Source organism: Sciurus vulgaris (assembly GCF_902686455.1).
Source record: "Sciurus vulgaris genome assembly, chromosome: 11".
Lineage (NCBI taxonomy): Eukaryota > Metazoa > Chordata > Mammalia > Rodentia > Sciuridae > Sciurus > Sciurus vulgaris.
Window position 1 is genome coordinate 91461988 of NC_136472.1, and position 22863 is coordinate 91484850.

General features: G+C 43.6%; 1 protein-coding gene across 10 annotated transcripts in view; it reads left to right on the plus strand.

The window, feature by feature from the left end:
* The window catches only part of AMOTL1 (angiomotin like 1), a 155517-nt gene that overhangs the window by 123955 nt on the left and 8699 nt on the right, over nt 1–22863 (plus strand). For 8 of the 10 annotated variants that reach the window (XM_079101932.1, XM_079101934.1, XM_079101931.1 and 5 more), the window contains 5 exons: nt 7201–7346; nt 10700–10849; nt 16010–16200; nt 20737–20952; nt 22035–22261. In XM_079101932.1, the coding sequence (XP_078958058.1) occupies nt 7201–7346; nt 10700–10849; nt 16010–16200; nt 20737–20952; nt 22035–22261 (930 nt within the window). The remainder of the gene's footprint in view (nt 1–7200; nt 7347–10699; nt 10850–16009; nt 16201–20736; nt 20953–22034; nt 22262–22863) is intronic. The other 2 variants (XM_079101930.1, XM_079101937.1) reach the window with 1 other exon arrangement.

Below are 22863 nucleotides of genomic sequence, written 5' to 3' on the forward strand. Positions count from 1 at the left end.
TATGTCAAGCCTCAGGAATAGAATCCTCTTACATGGTATAAACAGTTCTCCGGATTATGTTTTAGGGATCTCTCTCTCTCTCTGGATTCATCAGTTGTATTCTCAAACTGGAGTGAGAAGATTCTGGCTGATGTTGAGAAGAGACCCCCAAGTGTGGAATGTCTTTGAGACAGAATTATTTTAAATAGTTTCATAGACAAACCTTCCTATTTTCTTTCTACTCTTACAACCTCAAAAAAAAAAAAAAAAAATTATCTTTGGTGCCGACAAGGACTTTCTGATGGAGGTGATCCTACAATTATCCCACAAATTGTAAGCAAGACCCTTGGAGTAGAATTCTCCCCAGTATCTCTTTGGTGTTACAAGATATGGAGCTGGGGTACTCAGTGCAAAGGGATCCTTGAGGAAAAAGAACCAGGAGGAGAAATATTAGGAGGGATAATATGGTAGACAGCAGTTATCTGGACACCTTCCCGTGAGAGACCATTTCACCAGTATTGTGCAGACATTACTAATTAACAGGTCTGACGCCTTAGTGATGATCAGCATGATCCTATGGTGTTCCCAAGCTACCAGGTTCAATGTAGATAGAGAAGAAAGCAGTGGCATAAAGAGCATCCTAGTGATCTTTTCATTACAAAAAAGAAAAATCCGCTCAAGCTAGCCTAAGCCCAAATAAGAGGACAGTGTTTTAACTTTATATAATGTGTAATGGAGCTCACAGGCAGGATGTGGTCAGGTCTCCCCCAGGGCTAAGGGCCAGGGCTAGAAGCCTGTGAGAATCAAGTCACAGCCTGTACTTGGGAGTCTGTGACTGTTAGAAAGTGTTTCCTGCTCTCCCATATAGACCCTCATCCACCTTTCTGTATATATCTTCTTGATCCTTCATACCCTTCAGTGTGGCTTTCTCTGGTTTTACCCGGAGAGAAACAGCTAGGTTGCCCATTTTGTCCATTACCACCTATCCCAGACTCCCACTTACAGATTCCCAAATGAGAGACTGGTTGGATTACCTCTGCCGTGGCCCTATAGGTTGAATCATCTGTCGGATGGGAGTTGTAGGTAGAGGAAGATGGGAAGGGCTTTATGCTGTGGATATGGTTTCCTGCCACAACTTATCCTGCAGATGGAGATTTGTTGTGGATTCCTCTTTGTAATGGGGCATTGACTGGGCAGATACATGAAAGTTGTCTACTCTAGACAGAATCCAAGTTAGGAAACCTTTACCTCTGGCAGGCCTACTCCCAATGAACTCCAGTGCTGGGGTCCTCTGCCATTATACACAAGAGGGTCTGGGCACTGTCTGCCATGTCTCCCATTAACCTCCCACCCAGCCTTCTCTGTCTATGGCATCTTCTTTTTAAGTTCATTTCACTCAGAGAGTCTCAAATGACACCCCAAAGTCACTCTCATCAGTCAAAACAAGATTTATAGTCATTGGCATTTTAGGAAAGGTTTGTTGAATTCTGCTTGCCTCCTCTTCCTTTAACTCTGTCACCACCATCTGCTTTTCCTACATCTAAAGCAATAACCTTCCTCGAGAAATGCCAGGGAGATACCTGACTCTTCAGAACCAGATCTGTCATTATAGGAATCATTTGAGATTTGCAGCTGAAACAGAATTAGCTTGTTTTTATGCCTACACATACACTCCAGAATAGATCTAACCCTGTGGACTCCTAATTCAGTCTGATAACAGTCAACCATGGCTGCAGAGGAAAGAAGCAAAGAGAGAGAGAAACATCGACCTTTTGGGTCACCCCTGGGTCAGACTGGCAGCAGCTGGACTCCTCCATTCCCTCAGCTCTCTGGCCCATAAGGAAAAATGCATCAAAACTCATTGTAAGCTGGGCATGGTGGCACATGCCTGTAATCCCAGTGGCTTGGGAGGCAGGGGGATAGTGAGTTCAAATCCAGCCTCCACAATGGGAGGCACTAAGCAACTCAGTGAGAACCTGTCTCTAAATAAAATACAAAATAGGGCTGGGGAATGTGGCTCTTTGGTCAAATGCCCTGATTTCAATCCCCGGTAACAAAAAACAAACAAACTCATTTTATCAGAAAAGCTTGGGAATTCATTCTTTCTTGAGAAGGGCCAGGTTACAGATTTGCTGTCCTCATGATTTCCAGCCATAAATTGCAACACTGAGTTAGAAGATGGCTGCAGAGCCCACCCACAGGCAGACCCCACCCTCAGTATTTCTCAGTAGAAATTACTGGAGTCCACTGTCCTGTGATCCAGTCAGCAGTGGAGCTCAGTGCCCAAATAGAAGTCACAGAAACAGTGTCAACAGGCTGTCCACTTTGAACTGGCAGGGAGAGGGTAGGGTGGAGAGGGAGCATCCTCACATTGGAGGGCCCAGTTCTGGTTTCTATTCACTTCTGCTCTTTCCTCAAGCAAAAACCACAGTGGGGCCACCACTGACCTTGTAGCAGTATCAGAGCTCATTTTGCTTCAGACTTCTCATTTGTCAAATGGGACCAATGGGAGGATTAGAGAAGGTTCTGCTGGTAAGTTTCCAGGAGTATGTTAGCTCTTGTAATTATTTATCAAGTTCCTGTTATGGGCCAAGTCTTCTGGTAAGCATTTTAATGATAGCCATCTTAGTTCTCCACAACAGTCCTGCACTCTTGTTAGTTTCATTGGAGGAGATGGAGTCTCAGCGAGGTGAAGTCACATGTCCAGAGTCAACTGGTATTTGTGAAGGCGCCAGAATCCAACCAGGCTGGCCTCGCCTCAGAGCCTGTGCCATCGCTGTGGTTTCAAGAGTAAACAGTGTACAAGCAGACATCCTCTGTGCAGTGGGCACAGAGCCATCAGGCTAAACAACCGTGCTCCACACCGTTCTGGGTAATTCATATCCACTGAGTAAACAGACTGTTCTGGGCACGATTTCCCTTGTGTCAACTTGCCTGTTCTAGGAATTCTCAGTATACATGATGGAGCCCAGCCAAAAATTCACCACGAGTCTGGTCTTTTTTGAGGTCCATCTCATGGGACTTAGATAGTAATAAACTGAAGAACCCTTCAAAAAAAAGGAAAAAAAAAAAAAAAAAACCAAAGGACCCTTCCTAGGTGCTGATTTCACTCTGGGGACCCCCCGTGGCATCTCCCAATGGACGACTTTTGAGAAAGTCTTGCACACCTCAGAGTTCCCACATCTTGAAGGAGTTGGGGAGCACAGCTGCCCTACCTGTGACTCACTGCCTCCAACTCCTCTTTCCTCACTCCAGGCCTAGGTAGACCTCTTTTCTGTTCTCATAGCACTACCTGCATGCATCTGTTAGAGCACCTTGTCACGTGGCCTTTTCCATGTCCTGGCCTCTCTTCCTTCCTGTGTGAGAACAGAATGCACTCCTTAACTCACCTTGTAGCCCCAGATTCTGTCACATTTCCTGGAACAGTAGTAATGATCAGATTGTTATCCTAGTTGACATTTATTGGGTACTTGATTATCCCTTTTGAAGTAGGTACTGTTGAGATCCTTTAAAAGTAAGGAAAATGGGGCACATAGAGGTTTACTTACTTTGAAAGTCACAAAACCATGGATGGTAGAGGTGCATAAGAACCCAAGTACCCTGAATCTAGACTCAAGCTTTTAACCATATTCTGTGTTGCCTCTGTGCAGCGCCTGATTAATGTGTGTAAATGGTTCTGCATGTGAATATAATTACTGTGTTTTGAGAAATATGATCTGACCATGGCATACTTTAATCTGTGACATACTTAAATTTCATGTCCTGCTTCTGTGATTCTGCCGTGCATGTCTGTGCCTGTGGGCACAGGAGAGGTAGCCCTTGTGAGTATGCATTAGAGAGGTACAAATGCAAATTCTGTCTCCCCCATCCTTCAGTATCATGTATTGGGGAAAGTCACTTACACATTCTTAGTGACATTTTCCTCAGCTGGAAAATAGGAATAACAATGGTGCCTACCTCATACAGTAACTCAGAATAAAGGAAAATATCAAGGAAATAATTAAAGTGAGTGATATAAGTATCCGTTCTGGAACACAGGTACTCACTCAACAAACACGAGCAGGTATTGTTGTAATTATCACTGTTGTCATGAATGTTGTTTTTTAAAAACTTGATTGAGAGTACTATTTCCTATCAGTGGGTGAAGAGCTCTGAGCCAGTGTGTGCAATAAAGATGTAGCTGCAACATGAAGTCCAAAGTCACCAAACTCAGGACAGAGATGCTTTGCCCCATATATTGCAAAGTATTCCAGAGCTTATGGAGTTTCATCAATATGTGCACCTTTGTAGTGAACCGTGTGGGATTCAGGGAGCCTGTACAGGGAGTGAACTGGGGCAGTACATGGTCAGTACAAGCCTCTGATGAGCAGTGACCTCTCCATGAACAGTGGGACAAAGATAGAGTGGACAGCTGTACAACAGAGGCTGATGGGAGATCACAGGGATGCTGAGTGCCTAATAGCTAATGAGAGCTACAATTTCTTGTTCAGTTGGCATTGAACTTGACATATAAGAGAAACTCATTCACTCACTCAACAATATTATTCAGCCAGGCACTCTTTCAGGCCAGGAATCAAGAATAAACAGATAAAATATTCAGGTCTTTTGTGCTTTATATTCATATCATCTCCATTAACAGAGGCATCATGACAATACTGTGCTGTAAATGCTGTCGTTTTCATTTGGGAGATTAGGAAGCTGAGATTCAAAGAGGTCCAGTACCTTGCCTGGGGCCTTGTAATGGGGAAGTGACAGGCCTAGGATTTGAATCTATATCTTTCTGATGCTGAAGTCAGTTCTTCAGCCACTCCATGATACTACATAGCAAGGAAAGAGTGAATGCTGGAATTGTATATATTGCAGGGATTTGTTAATTCAGAACTCTATCTTGGCAGCTGCTGTTGTGTCATAGTAATAATTGCAGTCATCAATTTGCAAAACAAGGAACTTTGGTTGTAGCTCTTGTTCATGAGCCCCACCTGTCGTTTTTCTGCTTCTGATCAAAATTGATGTATACATAGCAGCCTCAACAAAGAGAGGAACTTTTGTGTTTAGGTCAGTAACTAGGTAGAGGCCCTGGAATCCAGTGGTTCATTCCCAGGCGTGCCTGCTTAGTAATTCCTGGGTGCCCTCCAAGATTAGACAAGACCAGCAGGTTCCATGTCCATTGAAACATTATCCAAACCCATGGAGCTGGTGCTCAGATGTCAGTGAGTTTGAACAGAAAGAAAGAAATGCTGTGGTCCATTCAGGGCTGTGGGTGGTGGGTTCTGGATCTGGTGGGCAGCTGTTGACCCATTTGTTCAGGCTTTTGCATGCCCATTTTCCTTGGATTGGAAAGGTTTCACAGGTAGCATTTCAAATGACACTGAAAGGGGAAGGAGGAGGGCAGTTGGTCACTGCAATAATGCACAAAGAGCCCAAAAGTAGTGCTGTGTTTTGGGTCAGGATCTTGGTGGCTCATTTTGTTTCTAGGAAGGACAGGCACTACTTAAGATTAAAAGTCCACTATGCAGTCTGTCACTCAGAAGCTGCTCCACAGTCCTCTGATCCCATCAACATAATTTCACAATGCGAGGGTGGTGCAGTCATGTGGGAAGGACGTATGTAGTAGGACATGGGGAGACCCGGGTTCTGGACCTGACTTGACCCCAGCTGGCAGTGGGACCTTGGACAAGTGCCTTTGCTCCTCTGGGCTTTCCTTTCCTTACCCATAAAGCAAAGGGAATGGAACTGAATATTGATCTTCCCTATGATCCCTTCTGGCTCCAGAGTTGTGAGTTTGTTTTCGGTTATTTGTAGCCGTATAATCTTTTTATTTTCAGTTCTTCAAAACCACACTTCCTGCTCCTTTATTGCAGCATTCTTTCTTGCTTCAGAATCCACAGTGCTTGTCCTTAATTTCTGATAACTATTTGTTAAATTAATGAGTGGCTATATGTAGGAGGAAGTAATGAGTGCGTGCTACCACTATTAACATGCTGGTGTAGCATCCAGACTTGGACTCTTTGTGCTTCAGAGTGGATTACTAGGATTGCCTTCAAATGACATGAGCACACTGAAATCAATTTCTGACTATTGCTGTTGCAATTATATGTCTTATTTTCTATAAATATGGAATAGTGTGTGTGTGATTTTGTAACCATCTTTTATCAATGATGAAGTCTTTTTCTATGTCACCAGGATTCTCTTATTTAATTTTAATGGCTGCATCTTATTCTATGGTAGAGTTTACAGGAGTTTTTAAAACCAATTCCTTGCCCTTACTCTTACATTAACTTCCAAGTTTTCCACACCATAAATTACACAGAATTTATTTTAAAAACAAAATATATTGCTTTTATAACAAGAAACATGTTTTGGGCTGGGGAGATAGCTCAGCTGGTAGAGTGCTTGCCTTGCAATCACAAGGCCCTGAGTTCGATCCCCAGTACCGCAAAAAAAAAAAGAAAAGAAAAGAAAAGAAACATGTTTCCCTTAAGAAAAGCTTATCCCGTGACTCTGTGGACACCTCTGCTTAATCCAGAGCAGGAGTCTCTAGAGGGAAGTGGAGAGAGGTAACTGAGGACATCCCAGTCTGGCTCCCACATGCAGAGAAAACCACAATCACTGTCAGTTATATTGCAGTTGAAGGACTGAAAAGCGGTTTTCCTAAGTCCAAAGCATTATCTCTTTCCCCTCTTGAACAGGACGAGGAGAAAATGTGGGACTAGGTCATATGGAAAGAGGATCCAGCTGGAGATTAAAGGCCTGGACTTGAAACTCCCCTCTACTGTCTGGCCTCAGACAAAATAAACCTTGGTTTATTTTTCTGTGAATTAGAATATTTGTATTATTACTTCTAGTGCCTGCCCTTACATCACAGACTTGAAAGATGGAAGCGGAGGAAGTCGAGCATAAAATGAGATAGTGGGTACAAGATTGATTGATTTGAAGCATTGAAGTCATTGTCCTAGAGAAGTGAGTTATGGAGAGCATGGCTAGTTCTTGTGTACTCTTCATCTCTGGAACTGCAAACTGGAATGTCTCTGGAGTTAGCAGTGGTTTTTTAGAAAGTCCTCACCTTATACACTGCTGTTAAGAGAGAGCAACCGCAGTAATTCAATCCTTTACCGTTTGCATGCGTTTTTATTTTTAATCCTTGCCAGATGTAGACTGGCAGTGAGCCCAGAGACTCAGCTTTTTCTGATAGAGGTGGTTTTGTTCTTGTTCTCCTTCTAGACAAAGAATTCTTAAAGGAAAAGGAGAAGTTAGAGATGGAGTTAGCAGCTGTGCGAACTGCGAGTGAGGACCATCGGAGGCACATTGAGATCCTGGACCAGGCTTTGAGCAATGCCCAGGCCAGAGTCATCAAGCTGGAAGAGGAGGTGAGACCTGGCTGGAGGGTGATCGGGTCGGGAGGAGGGAGGCAGAGCCCAGAGGGCCTCCACTTCCTTTTCCTACCCCTGCTACTTTAACCAGATCCAGTTTCAAGGAGTTGAGACAGGGGAGGGAGGTGGGAAATGTCCCAAATATAAATGAATAAAAGCAGTTTATCAACCCCAGAGCCGGGCAAAGTATGAAAGGCACACATGAATACCATCAGCAAAGAGCTCACAGCCTGCAGCCCATTGGTAGGCAAGTGTCCAGAGCTGGAAATAAATGTAAGGACTGGAAACCACTGGTGCCTATGCAGAAAAGAGACTAACAATTTTTCAAAAGTAGTTTAACTGCTGTGTCTTTGGGCTCCCAATTACATAGAAAAAGGCAAAAGCCTTCTGATGGAGTAGTGTGGGGTGGTATCCAGTAGATCTGTCTCCAATTTCCAGAGGTTGTCTTGACCATAAGTACTTCCTGCCCCCATTCCAGGAAATTTTGACCCCACTCAGACACTGGATTTAGTAGAGTCTGATGAAATCACCCTTCAGCTTCACTTTTGTGATGTGTACTTTCCCTTTAAGTCTGACTGAGGAGTCAGAATGACCATTTCTGAGGTCCAAACCAGAGGAGCCAGGCCGTGAGGCCAAGGCAAGAGAGGAGGAGAGGTGCAACCAGGCAGTCAGGAGCCTGTGCCTGCACCATCCAGCTCCCTGGGGGCACTGGCACCTCTGTGCTATGGAGATGACCTGAGCAGGATTCATCATGGGAGGCAAACGTGCCATGTCGATAAGGGGCTTAACTAAAATCATCCACATCAGTGCTGAGCTGGGGGCCTTGGTACACAGAAAACAGCTATGCAACTGTGATTATTGAAAAAAAAAAAGTTTTCCCTTCACAAAAAGTCACCTGGTTCCAGGTAACTCAGATGTCCCCACAAACCTCAACTGTGAGGGAAATGCAGCTGGAGAGGAGGATGTTCTGTAAACAAGTGTCTTGCCCAGTGGAAGCCTTGGAAACCCACAAGTAAAGGACTATGATTCTAATACCACTAGGAGAATCCCAAGCAACCCCTGAGTATTTCATTTGTTACCACAGAAAATGACCTTAACCCCTTAAGGACAGGAGGCCTATTCTGAGGAAGGGAGGCCTGGACTTACATTGTCATCACTGAAATCATTTCTTGTGGCTCTGTCTCCCTTGTGTGGAGCTAAGGACAGTCATAATTTTTTTAAAATTGTTGTTTTAAACATTGTTTTAAATAACAACATTTTTGTTCTGTTAAAGTGAAAGCTGGCCGTGGGCCCCTGGAAGACAGGTTCTTCACCATCGCCATTATGGTCTTTTCTTGTCATTATTTTTATGGAACATCCTTGTTTAGTTGAGTCTCATGCATCTGGCTTCTAGCTTCACTGCTTGCTCTTACTAAAGTTTCTTTTGAAAGAACTTAATTCAGTGCACATGTCTACACTAGCTCGTTGTGGTGGTTGAAATTGGGTTGTAGAGCCAGGCCTGGAACTGAGATGTGAGCCCCATGACACCCCAGCTGTTTGACCTTGAGCAAGTCACTCAGCTTCTTTGAACTTGGTTTCCTCAACTCTCAAGTGGGAATAATAAAGAACTTTACCTCCTGCTGTCTTTGGGAGGATTGAATGAGATACTAAGTTACAAAGCACCGTGCTTGGTGTGGTAGTGCTCTGACGATGTTGGCTCATATCATCACTATTACAGATCATTCTCATCATGATGTACTCCTACTAGACTTAAGGTTGATAAAAAGTGAAGGAGACAGTTCATACCTTCAGGGACCTTGCAGTTGCTTGGGGATAATATTCATTCATTTATTCAACAAATACACATTAAGAGCCTACTGGGTGTTAACTCTATTCCAGGCATTGAAGACACACTGCTCATTGCCCAGCAGGGACCAAAACAGACAAAGATCATGCTGGCTTGTATTCTATTGACTGCACACTCAGGAAACTGTGTACAGTGGAAAATGTACAAATGAATGGTATATAAAATATTTAATCACTGAGGCTTCTAAAAAGCATAAAAACTGTGCTTACTAAGTTCTCAAAAGTCTACTAAACTGAGTCAAACATTCAAAAGCATAATGAATGAAAGGTCTAGATAAGAACTGAACCCCAAAAACAGGAGTAGAAAAATCTTTCAAGTTGCTGTCCCTCTTTGAAAGATCAGAAATGCCTCCATTTTCTTCCAATAGGACAGGATAATAGGTGTAGCATACGGCAGTGCTGCCTACTAAGTCAGAAACCCCACTTAGAAGCAAGCTGCAAAGTCACTAGCACATCCTAACTTTCCAATGTGATCTCTGCTTGAGCTCAGGTTTGAATTGCCTGCAAGGCATTGGCACACCCAAGTGCAGAATGACAGGAAATTGAATCTGGTGTCTTCCCACCTGGGACCAGATCAAGTAAATGCCTCAGCCTGATTTTTAGCATCATCCAGTTCCCAGAAATCTAGAAATGTGCCTGAATTTATGAACATGAGCCAAACTCCCAAATGGAAAAAATCAAAGTCTGAGGGTAAGATTTTGAGGTTGTTGTCATGATCCTAAATCTGTGCCTGATGTGACTTTTATATAAATCATTTCAACCTTAATTTCAATTTCCTCAGGCATTGTGTTGAGTGTTCAGTATGCCCTTCCTGTCTCTTCAGGGCCATTAAGAACTCAGCTATAAAGGACTCTGAAATCTTCAGGTGAAAATTACTCCATTAAGTATCTATTAAAAAAACATTATATTCAAATGGGTAAATATTCATATATACATACATAATTCCCTTATTAGAAAGATCATATTATAGAAAAATAAAAAATAATGAAATAATAAATTATTTTTCATACAGAATATTCATACACAGAAATTACTATTCTGCCTCACAGATGAACATGGTTAATACTTTCAGTATTTCCTCCCAGTCTTTTTTCATAGACAAACATATTTGTGAAGATGTTGTATACAGGTTTTGATTTAGGATTTTTCATTTAACACTATAGAACAAGCATTTCTTCATGATATTAAAAACTTTCTCTCAACCTCATTTCCAGTGCCTGCATATGCTGTAATTATTAATCAATGATCAAGCATTGAGCTCAAAACTGTACAAATTACCAAGTGCAGGTGTCCTGGGAGGGTCCTCCATTTCAAACTTCCTAATCACTCCAGTGTAACTGATGACCTTCGTGTGAATCTTTTCTGTCACAGCAGCCCTGAGGGACAGGAGGAGGATGTGCACACAGCTGTGGTTTAAGTAGGATCTCCAGGTATTCCGACCCCCTCCTCCACCACTGAGAATGACTGGTCTCAATCCTGTGCTCTCTTTGCTGTTCTGCACTCAGCTGCGAGAGAAGCAAGCCTACGTGGAGAAAGTTGAGAAGCTGCAGCAGGCCCTGACCCAGCTGCAATCTGCATGTGAGAAGCGAGAGCAGATGGAGCGTAGACTGCGGACATGGCTGGAGAGAGAGCTGGATGCACTGAGGACCCAGCAGGTGAGGGACAGGGTTGGGTGGCAGGTGAACTAGACACATCAGTACCCAAATTCATGGAGGCCCTTGTGAGCCAGCCACTGCAGTCTGCCCTGAGTGCAGCGGGGGGAGTCAGCTGGTCCACTCACTGCAGAGAGACAAATGTCCTCATAAAGAGGAACAAAGGAGTCACCAACTTGGAGCCGTGGGAAGGATGGAATGTGCCTTTAAATGGTTTCACAGAGGAGAACATTTGAGGTGGACTTTGAAAGGTGAGTTTTTTGAGCATTTGGGGGCAATACCATGGAGGTAGAGGAAGAAGATATGTAAAAGAGAGAGTTGTAAAATGTCATGGCAAGACTAAGGCAGTTTGGGTGCAGCAGTGAGAACACAGGTGAAGAGCCATGGCTCCATCACAGAAGGCCTTTGGTCAAGTAGAGGGATTGGTCTTGTTCCTATAGTTAACAGAGAGCCAACACCTGTGAGTCTTTTAAGTTGAAGGGCATAGAAGATCAGGGGCAGAACTGTCTAGAGGACAGATGGTGGCCAGCCTGAAGGCTGTTAGTGTGGTGTAGGAGTAGAGTCTGTGGAGCAGCTGAAGGTGCTAGTAAGAGGTTAGAATCATAGAACTACCCCTGGGAAGTAACACTGGCCATAAGCTATTCCTTCTGCTTCTTCTCTGCTGGCAACAGAGGAAATAGTGGAACTCACCTCTGAGTAAATGCTGGATGGAACAGTCCAGCTCAGGGTCTGTGGATGCTTCAGCAGAGAGAAGTCTGCAGGAAAGCTCCATGGGAAAGCTCCATTCCAGACTCATCAAAGATTCCTGGTTGCAGATAACACTGGGTTTGTCCATCTTTTGCAAGCATGGTGGACAAGGCCTATTGTGGAGCTGATGAAGGGTGTGCTCTATGTTGGGATACCAGGAAATGCAAGGCAGGCCCTGTGGAATTGTCTACTGGATAAAGCATAGTGGTTGTGATTGAAACACTTGAAAACACTTGAAAGCATGCTCTTGGGCCTGCTCCACCCTCTTGCCTGGCAGGCCATGCAAGTTTCCGCTGGGTGTGTGCAAAAGAAAATGTTACCAAGATTGCCCAGAAAATCCAGAAACCCATCCTGACCTCCCACCACCTTACTTGACTGATGGATTGCAAGGAAAAGCAAGTTTCTTTCTCTGGTCTTCTGAGACTTAGAACCTGCGCCACATATGCTGGCATCAGTTAAGCCCTTCGCCTGTTCTCCCTTACTGAGATCTGAACCTCCCCAACATGAGGACAGGCTTCCCTGGTATCCAGTACAGTAGAGCCCGGTGAATCTTTGGCTGACAAAATGGGCACATCTCAATTCTTAGAGTCAAAAGAAATGTTCTTTTCCAGTTATTGTGCTAACCACACCCTGCAGTGTGATTACTGAATTTGGCTCTTTTTTTGAGTGCTCTGAAACCGGACTCAACTCTGTTATCCTTGTGGTGTATCAAGAAGAAGAAATATGAATCTGGAATTATTTGAAAAATACCATCATTGCCACAGAGGACAGTTCACTGCACACATGGAGACTCAGGCTCTCTCAGACCTGCAATAGCAGTACTCCTGCCATATGCAGAGGCTGCTGACAGACTAAGCACACTTCAGAGGGCCCCCTGTTAGAATTGAGGTTCTTTCGAGAAATGACTCTGCTTGCCATTTGGGTCATCTTCAGGAACTGAGAGTATATCCACAGATCTGCAGCTGTGTATGGCTGACATGAGACCAGAGATGGGGAGACAGTCTTTACAGTTGAATGGAACATTGGTGGTTGGCATTTCTTTACAAATAATATTGCAATTTGATTTGTTTAAAATGAGAGTATTATTATATCCCCTGTGATATGAAATATACTCAGAGATTTTCCTGTTGCCTTTGCTCCCTCATTAAAAGAATGTGTTATTTTTATTTTTCCCTGTAGTACTTCTTTATTTTTTAATTTTACCCATGAGTATACATTATTCTATAACCAGAAAAGGTAAAAATATTGCAAAATAACACAACCAAAAATTCTTGAGTTTTGCCCCAGTGCCATGTGGCAGATCCATAAAGTATAGAGTCTGGTCACACTCAGGTCTGAAGCCCGGGGACTAGTGTGGAGCAGTTGTGCTCGCACGTGCCAGGGAGCACACCTGGGAACACAGGATCATCTGAGCATCTTGGCCTTTCTCCCATTGTTTCCTCCTTACTCACCCACACAGCCACTCACGTGCCTGCCCCTTCTTGACTCGGATGGGGCAGCCTTGGGAGAGCTTCCGCAGCCCACACCACACCCTGCTCCTTCAACCCCTGTGGCAATCAGGCATTTATCCCATCCCTTTAGAAATCATGCTCAGGTCACACTATAACAAAGCCTGGGGTCATCTCCACCCTCAGCAAAGCAGTAAGACTAGCCACCCTGTCTGGCCACTTTCCATAGGATATAATTCTGAAGAGACTTTTGAGAGAGTAGCGTAGAGTACTTATTGGATCAACACCCTACACGAGGGCTCTGCCCTTTGACTAACACCAGGATGCAGCTGAGTCTCTCTACCTGACCCCTTCTAACAACATAGAGCCCCCATGAGCTCCAGTTACTCCTGTGAGGTGTCCTGGACCCCTCCAGTAGGTTGGTCCATTGGAGATGAGCAGAGTGCTATGGAATCCTGTACTGATTTGGATAATGGGCTCCAGGGTTAGATGACCAGAACTGAATCCTGTCTCCTACCAGGAAGTAGCCCTGGAAAGTAATCTTTCTGAGCCTTAACTCCCTTGTCTGTAATGTGAGGAAATCAATTACACTTATCTCACTCTCGTAACTACAATTGGGAAAATTTGCACAAAGTACTTCTTTAGCAATTGATTAGGAAAGAAAACCTTCAGTTCTGCTTTTATTAACATCATCACCTTCAGCATCATTTGAAGATTTTGGGCATTCTTAGTACCCTGTCCCAAGTTTTCCACTTACCCCCCAACTTTTCCACTGAAAAAAAGGGTGATAAACAGAAGTGAGGCTAATTAAAGAGTGGGGGAGAGAAAGAGAGGTCAGGGCAACAGGACTAGCTTATAAAGAAGCCCAAGTAACTGATCTTGTCATTATAGGTCAACTCTCCTCTACCATGGAGGTGACACAGGACTTCAGTATCAGTAGAAACTGGTAGGGACATAAAGGAGAAATAAAATTTTAAAACATAGGGGAATTTATATTTTTTAAGAGCTTGCAACTTTTTTTTTTTTTAAACAAAGAGCTCAAACTAACTTTCACTTCTTCCACAGTACTCCTGTGGGATCCTATGAGAGAAGGTGGGATTGTTTTGGAAGTGGGAAGAGAGGCACAGGGAAGTTAAGGGGACAGCCCAAGGTCATGTAGCTCATTAGGACATTCTTTGATGTGAACCCATCAACAGCAGAGATTTTGCCTGCATTGCTCATTGTCACATCCCTGGCACACGGTACATGCACATTCACAGTACATATATGTGGACTAGCTAAATGGGTGTCAGAAGCTGTCCTACTTGACACTCATTTCAATTTTCTGACTAGCATGCTTACCCATTAGCCCATGTTCTCTGTACTCTTGAAGGCTGAAACTTGTGTATTTATTAAATAACTCTTAATGACCCAAATTAGGGGGTCTGTGAAGAGTTGTCATGATCTCACGTGAAGTCAAAAGGATTCTAAAAATCAAGCCAGCTGAGATGGTAACAGAAAGGATAGAGATAGAAACTGACAAGCATAGATGGCAGCTTACTGAGGCTGTGGGAGCTCTTTCTTGGAAAATTTCTAAAAATAGGGGAGCTTCTCATCTTGGTGGACTGATTCATCTGTCCTTCTGCCTGAGTCAGGGTGCCTGGTCAAATGGGATCAGTGACTTCCTGTGCAGGTCAGGTGAGGACAGGTATGTGCCTTTCACTGTATTTTTACTTAAATGTGAGTCCCTGAGAAGCTGCCACTTTCTGGAATAATTTATATTTAGAATTTTAAAAATTTGAATAGAAAGCCCATAGGTCCATTTGTTCTCTTCTCTGATAGGATTAGATTCCATCAATGTTGATCTACATTGCGGAATCAGCAACCAGCTGCGGTTGTAGGTAATTCCTGAGTCTTTTCTTAATCTAGAATATTGTGTAGGTCTGGGTGAAACGTTTAAACACCTCTCACTTTGCAACTAGCTCTAACATTTAAAATTTGTGATCACTGGAAAACATGAGGGGAATGCATGGTCCAGGATGTGCAACAGCTGGGATGAAATCATTCTCCTCTCAAGTGCAAAGGAAGCTGGCACATGTTCAGACTGGGCACCTAACCCTGAGACTCTGAGTGCTGTCTCTGTTGCTGGTTTGAATTAGACTTTCCTGGAAAACCCCATCATCTCCTATGTCATGCTTCTTAAGGAAATTGCATACCTGAATTCAGAGAAAAAAATTCTGAAATGTGATCAGTCCAGATAATAGCCACTCTATTTCCTCTTACTGACACAGATGAAAAGAAAGGGCTAGAAAATGAGCTTGCCTTGTGTTAGACCTCTCTTGCTTTCACATGCATTATCTAATTTGCTTCTCATTCTCAGGCCTCTGATGGGCCAAATCTTTCTACTTCGTCTGCTAGACAGCCTGGTGGCTGAGAGCAAACATGTTGGTCATCTCACTCCTGCTTTCTGGCCTTTCCATTTTATCTCCCAGCCCCACAGGAAGCAAACAGCTGGAATCACTTCCTTGAATTCTGGAGAAGTGTCCCGGACACTGCTCTTGCTTTTGGTATAAGTTGACTGCATTGCCTTGAATAAGCCACTGTTGTCATGCAAAATCCCTGAGCTGTGGAGCCAGACTCAAGTTTGAATCCCAGTTGTACTACTGATTAACTGAGAGAATTTTACCATTAATTTAACTTCTCAGAAGCTTAGTTTCTCTTTGTACAATTAGGATGTTGTCTATTTCACAGACTTGTATGGTTATTAAATGAGATAGAGGACTGTGGAAGTGAGGTGGCATGGTGTTTGGATCCACTGAGTTCCGGTGATACACATGGGAGAGAGGGAGCATGAGTACAATGGTAATGTGTATGGATTGCTGCAGGACTGGAGCACCCTGTGTGCTTCATGTGGGTAACTGTATTCAGGGTTGATGTGGTCAACTTAGAGTCCAGTTTGAGCACCACAATGTTATTTCTGCTCCTCCAGAAACATGGAAATGGCCAGCCAGCCAGCATGCCAGAATACAATGCTCCAGCCCTCATGGAACTCGTGCGGGAGAAGGAGGAGCGGATCCTGGCCCTGGAGGCTGACATGACCAAGTGGGAGCAGAAGTACCTGGAGGAGAGCACCATCCGGCACTTCGCCATGAGTGCTGCAGCCACAGCTGCAGCTGAGAGGTGAGATGGAGATGCTCTGCCCATCAGAAAAGCACCACGGGAAAGAACATCAAGACAAAACAAACAGGATCCAGAGTGGTCCAGGGGCACATCCCCGGGGGCAAACTCAGCTAAAGATACTCTCTTAGAGGCTGTAGTGCTATTGGAGAGCAAATGGTGTACATTCCTGGTGGACAGTTTGGCAGCATGGACCTTTCCTTTGGTTCCAGAATTCTCATTCTAGACATTTATCTTAAGGAAATCACATGAGTGCCTGAAGAGTTATGTCCAAGGATGTTCATCCCAGTGTAGCTGAAAATACAACACATTTAAAACAGCCTAGAATCCAATAAGATGAGATTAATTTAATACTCCAAAGTGCACCCACACGTTGGGATACGACATGATCTTTTAAGAATGATGTTGAGAAAGTGTATTTTGTGATTCTTTTTTTTTTTTTTTTTTTTAAGTGCTGGGGATTGAACCCTGGGCCTTGTGTGTGCTAGGCAAGCACTCTACCAACTGAGCTATATCCCTAGCCCCTTGTGATTCTTTTTAATACTGGATCTGTATCATGAGCCAGACAAGAACATATAATTGTTATGTTGGCCTTCAGAGCAGGTACTGGTACTACAAGTAGAGGATCAAGACTAAGAGAGATTCATTGGGGGGTTCCATATTGCGCTGGTAGGTAGTAGTGGACCTTGGTCACATGGAGATCCTTCTGACCTAAAATCTAATTCACATAGTTTAAAATCCTTTTCTGCTGCTCTTTACCTCTATTGCTTTATTTTCTCTCTTTAGGTGCATAGCCTTTTTTTTTCTTACATTAATATTAGCTCAAAATATGCTGTAATCCACAAAAATCACCCATAAAGACTGTTGTCCTAATGAACAAGGCAGTGCCCATTGCAATTGTACTGTTGGGACTTAGCTGCTGTCCAGATGGCTACCCACACTGAGTGGCTTTGCTTGGGCTCTTCAGGCCCCTTACTGCGTTTTATTCAGTTTATTTTTTGCCCTGAAGTCATATTGGGCATTTAATTTACAGTCGTTTGAAGCTCACTAAAGTGTAGGGTCAGTATATTTGGAGGGGAGCCTCCAATCTCAAAGCAACATCCAGAAAACTAGATCTCTTAATATTTGAGGGCTATTGTTCTGCTTGGAATGGGAAAAGCCAGTTACGTAGCCAGCTCCTCATCACCTTGGAATATCTAATTTCTTCTCTAATGAGTAACGAAAGACCTGCTGTGATGGAGGCGTTACTTTATATAAGCTGTTTATGCTCTTGGATTCATCATCAAGTAGGGAAGTATCCCTGGCAGCATGCTCAAATGTTAACTCCAGGGACTGGAGAGAGCAATGCCATCAAATGGGCTAGGTATCTCCACTGGGCACCCCGGCATGCTGCACCTGGGAAGACCTGCAGATTCGTGTGGAAAGTGATCACTTGAAAATCATTTTCTAGCATGTATATGTTGCTTCTGAGTGTCTGTTGTTGCTGTGAGGGGAAACAGCCCAGAGTGTTATCAAGGTAAGACTCTGGGAGTGGATATAGACAATCTGAGACAAAGTTGTGGAGTGAGAGTTGGAGGGAAGTCATAACTTCCAGCCCAGTCCCCAACTCTACAGGTGGGAATAGTGAAACCTCTGAAACATTTGTTGATTTTTACATAATTAAAATGTTTTTATTTTCAGCTTTTTGTTTTTTAAGCTAGTAAGTAAATTACCTCTCTGTCCTGGGTATGAGAACAGAACATCATAAAGTTACCGAGGAATTTGGCCTTTTTAAACCAGATTTGGTTAGTGTATTGCTGTCAATGATGACCCTGGGGGTTTGCTTTCTCTGTGTGGATTTAGTGGAGAGAATGCTGCACAGGGAGGCAGGACACCTGCATTCAAGGCCTCTCCATCTATTGCTGACGGTAGGAATGAGATGAGATGTGGGACAAGCCTTCAGAGTGTTTCTGATCTCATGTGTGAAATGAAAATTATAACTGGAGTGTTAAGAGCAAGAAACACATTCCTCTGACGGAGGATGTACATGTGTCACCCTGGAGAAATGACACAGGGGTCTTCATGTATCATTGTTGTTTCAACCTCTGTTAATTTTTCAGATTAGAGTCTGTTTTGGGATCTTGGGCCTAAGGGGATGATTGGAACTGGACCATACAATCAAAAGTGAGGGATGTACAGGTCTGAGAATAGACCCCATGATGGGCACAGGGAGGAGTAAATGAGAAAAACCATACGGACTCCAAACACAGTCACCCACTCACAGAGTCTAGACCTTATCTTGTTCACCATCCTGCGCACAGGAGGAAATGGCTCTTATCCCAGAGAACGGTAGTTCTGTGGGATTTTTCCCAGTCCTGCTGTTCTTCTCTGCCCTGTTTGGAGGCCTAAATGGATGGTTGTAGACCCTTTTCAAGCATCTGATAATTCTGTGGGAAACTGCCCTCACCTTTGTAGCCTACCCCTTCCCACAGTCAGCAAGGGTGAGGGGGCTGGACTCAGAGATGCTCAGATACTTACTCCAGTTTAAAGTTCTTTCCAAAAAAAACCTCCGAATTGTCAGCATTGCCTTTCTGTTGACAATGAGCGGGAAAAGAAAGATAAAGCATTTTTGAGAAAGGTTGAAATTCTAATCTCATGTCTAGATGCAGAATTTTTATAGATTAATTGATAAAAATGACTACTTCCTGCCATTAGTTTTGTGGCTTTTCAGCCACTGGTACATGGGTCATATTTATAAGCAGTGATCCTTAAACAAAAATATAATTTTTGTATACCAACTGGTTTTGCCGTCTTTATGAATCTTGATGCCATTGATCAGGAATTTTAGAGGCTTAGCTTATTTTTCACATGTGGAGGTTTTGAAACTTTTTATGAATTTCAAGTCAATGTATTTATTTACCTTCTAAGTTGTTTTCTAATTGTGTCTTCTGTCCTTACTTGTCAGTATAAGCATTAATTATTAAATGTGTGGTTCTATGTGAGTTCTCCAAAAGTAAATTGGTTGAAAATGTTTCTAGTCACTAATTCCTAAATTGATGTGTTCTGTGCACTGTAGATTGAATTTACAATTTCACAAGTATGTTTAAAACATTTTTTTGCTTTCTTTTTTATTTGCTTTTATAATATATTTTCAGCTACATTTTGCATTTTTCAAATCACATCCACATGTGTGCCCTGCTTATGTGCATCTTTGCTGAGTCCTGCTTCATAAAGACAAACGAAACTTTCAGAAATGTAGTAGAATGGCCGAGGACTTGGGAGTTATGACTCTCTGAACTTGAATCGGTGGCCACCATTTACTAACTGGGGGTTCTTGGAAAAGTCACCTGATCCTGGTTTCATCTGTACACTGAGGACAGCAATACCTGCTATGCACATTTTAAGAACTATGTGAGAGGCCACATGTACCATGCTTTGTCCAGTCCCCACAGGAAATAATGCTCATTCATTGATAGCTCTTGTGAAAAAGAGGCCCTTTTTTTTTTTTTCTTTCTGTTTTTGTATAGTCTAGAAAAGAGCTTTAAGGTTTTCAATATGATTGTAGCCTTGGAATATGAAGTTAAAGAGATGTGAAATGTTTAGCTGGATTGTTTCATCAGAAACATATTCACAGAATCAGGCATTATTGTATATTTTAAGATATACTTATGTTATATAAATGACTCATTATATTTCTGCTAATCACTGTTAATTTGGAGTAATTAAATTGACAAAATCAGTGGTAGGAATAGTTATCTTTCAGCAGTTCTTTTTAGACCCCCGTTTTCAGATGAACTACTTTTTCATTTACCTACATTTGTCCCTTGTCCCTACATTCTCTCCGCCCACCTCAACTGAACTTTCAGTACAACTGTCTGTCTTCTTCATCTTTCTTCCCTGGTACCCAGTATGTTTGCTACTCTGAACTGACCTGAATCCTGGGCAAGAGCCCATAAAACAAGAAGGGAGGTAGCATAGAAACAGAAAGGGACAACTCAGCATGGGGGTTCTCTGCCCATGAGGATAACTCTCAGCATCAAGCTAGTACTGAACCCTTTTACTTTTACCGTAAATCACTGTAATAGCTGCCGCATTGGTGCTATATAGAGTAGAACTTTAACTCTGATTGCAAGAGTGAGATATGAGTATGAAATGCCCAAGCATAGAAACACAAGTAAGTATAATGATAACAGCGTCCCCTTGTCAGTAGATGAAATCCATGGGTGCCCCATCTACATACTGACAACCTACCACGTAGATTAATATGCAAAGTTCTTACTAGAAGGGGCAGGGAAATTTGATTTTTTAATTCTGTTTTGCTTTCCCTTGACACTGTCTTAGTTCTGTTGAGTTCAGGAGGCAAATTGGCCAGAATTTAGGAAAGAGAAAGTGGGTGAAGGAGTTCGTGGAGAGATTTTGTTAGCATGCACCTTTGGTTGCCCATCCACGAGTATTCGCACCATTCTCTTGGATTTCATGAGATTGATAAACGAACTGGGAAAGTGGAGACGGGAGGCCTTTAAGATCCAACAGAAGGTAAAGAGAAAATCTCTGTTCCAGTGTGAACACCAGCCTGCCTGTTTTGTGTCTGTTTGTGTTGAAAACAAGCAAGAAGGCTCCTGTTATCCAGTGCATGTCCTGTGTTCCCAGGGACACCACGATCATCAACCACTCGAGGAATGGCAGCTACGGCGAGAGCTCACTGGAGGCCCACATCTGGCAGGAGGAGGAGGAGGTGGTGCAGGCCAACAGGAGGTGTCAGGACATGGAATACACGTAAGGGACCTCCATGTGCGGTGGAACCTCTGGGCACCACTCTCACAGCTTACACCTGACCTGAGTGGGACCATCAGCTGCTGTTGCACTCACACTGTAGCCCTTCCAGAGAAGATTGCTTCTCTGGGCTGTTCTGAATGCCTGTGAGCTTGCGGTCTCCAAGGACTCTCACCTGCCCTGGAGAGAAGGGAAAGGTTCACACCTATGCAGGTGGCTTCGCTCAGCAGCAGGACTGGTGCCTGTGCTTTCAGGGGCATAGCTGCAGGTCAGGGCAGGCTTTAGGATGGAGACCAAGTGTAATGACAGAAGAATTTAGATGCCCGTGTTATTTCTGGGTATCCATCTCTATGACTTTTCAGACGTCATGGGCTGAAAAGGAGAAACTGATTCTATTCCAAAGATCCAGAGGTTTTTGAGTCAGAGTTTACACATTTTGACCTAAGATAAGGAACTTGATTAACTCATTCTCTGTGGGGCTGCACAAGATTGTCAGTGGGCTTTTTGACATCATAAAACTAGCCTGCCCCACTTGAGCACCTGAGGGCCTGTGAAGCCCTGAGTCAGGGTGAGATGTGAATATAAGGCTGCATGGTTCAGCCATCGATAGGCTCAGAGTTGTGAAAAGAACTCAGGTATTTACTGGTTCCCACTTTTGACCATCCATGAAGGAAAAGAACCTTCTTCCATTTTCCCCTTAGAAGGTAAAGAAGCAGACAAGTTGGAAGCTCCCCCTGTTTGAGGCCTTAGAGTTTCTGGGCTCCTCCGTTGCTCCTCATACTAGACCTACTAAATGTCGTCCCAAGCACCTTGGTCCAGGGAGTCCCTAGCAGGTGGCTATGGTCATTCTCACTGCACCTCCCAGAAGGCCCAGTCTCTTGAGGTGCCAGAGAAGGTGTGCACTTTGATCTATTTATAAAAGACCCATCTTATGCAATTTGAAGATTCTGAATATTTGAAGGCTTGTACTGCACTTGACCCTCCACCCTGAGTTTCAGTTAAAGTCCCCAGAATGGCCTGAGAGAAATGCTTCAAGTTTTTCTAACCAAATAACTTCATTAAGACTGTTTTGTTTTGTTTCACAGTATTAAAAATCTCCATGCCAAAATCATAGAGAAGGATGCCATGATTAAAGTCCTTCAGCAGCGATCCCGTAAGGATGCTGGGAAGACTGACTCCTCCAGCCTGCGGCCAGCTCGCTCTGTCCCATCCATTGCAGCAGCCACCGGGGCACACTCCCGCCAGACCTCACTTACCAGCAGCCAGCTGGCCGAAGAGAAGAAGGAAGAGAAGACCTGGAAAGGCAGCATAGGTGAGCCCCAATCCTCCTTCAGACTAGGATCTAGAAAGCAAGACCACAAGAGTATTGAAAGGTCCCTTCCTGCCATTTGTGGGACACAGGAATTTCCCTAAGTATTTCCTCATCTCAGTTTACCCATCTGTAAATTGGGATGGAAAATCAGTCAGTCCTACTTCCACAGTAGAAATTAAATGAGCTATGTGGAAGCCCTGTGTAAATTCTAAAGGCCATGGCAGCAGAGTAGTTGTTAGCCTTGAGTGGACCCATGTCATAATTATTGAAATTTGAGGTGACACTTAGAACACAAAATGTCCTAATGGAAAAGGCTTAGAGACATCAGGCCTCTGAACTGGTCTGCTCCAGACCTTTGCTTCAGTGTCTAGAAAAAGAGTTCAGGTCTGTCTTGCTTTGCCCCATGAGGCGTGGGAGGGCCACATGAGATGGTAGGGGAAGCCTATTGGAGGAAGTGCTCTCAAGCGTAAGGGATTTGTGGTGGTGGCTCTTGCTGTACTGTTGAACAAGCAGAATTCTGAGAATTCTGCAAGTGTGGTCCTAGCCAGTAGTGGGTTTCATGAACAGAGGGCAGCATTCCTTGACTACCTGGGCTAGTGAGG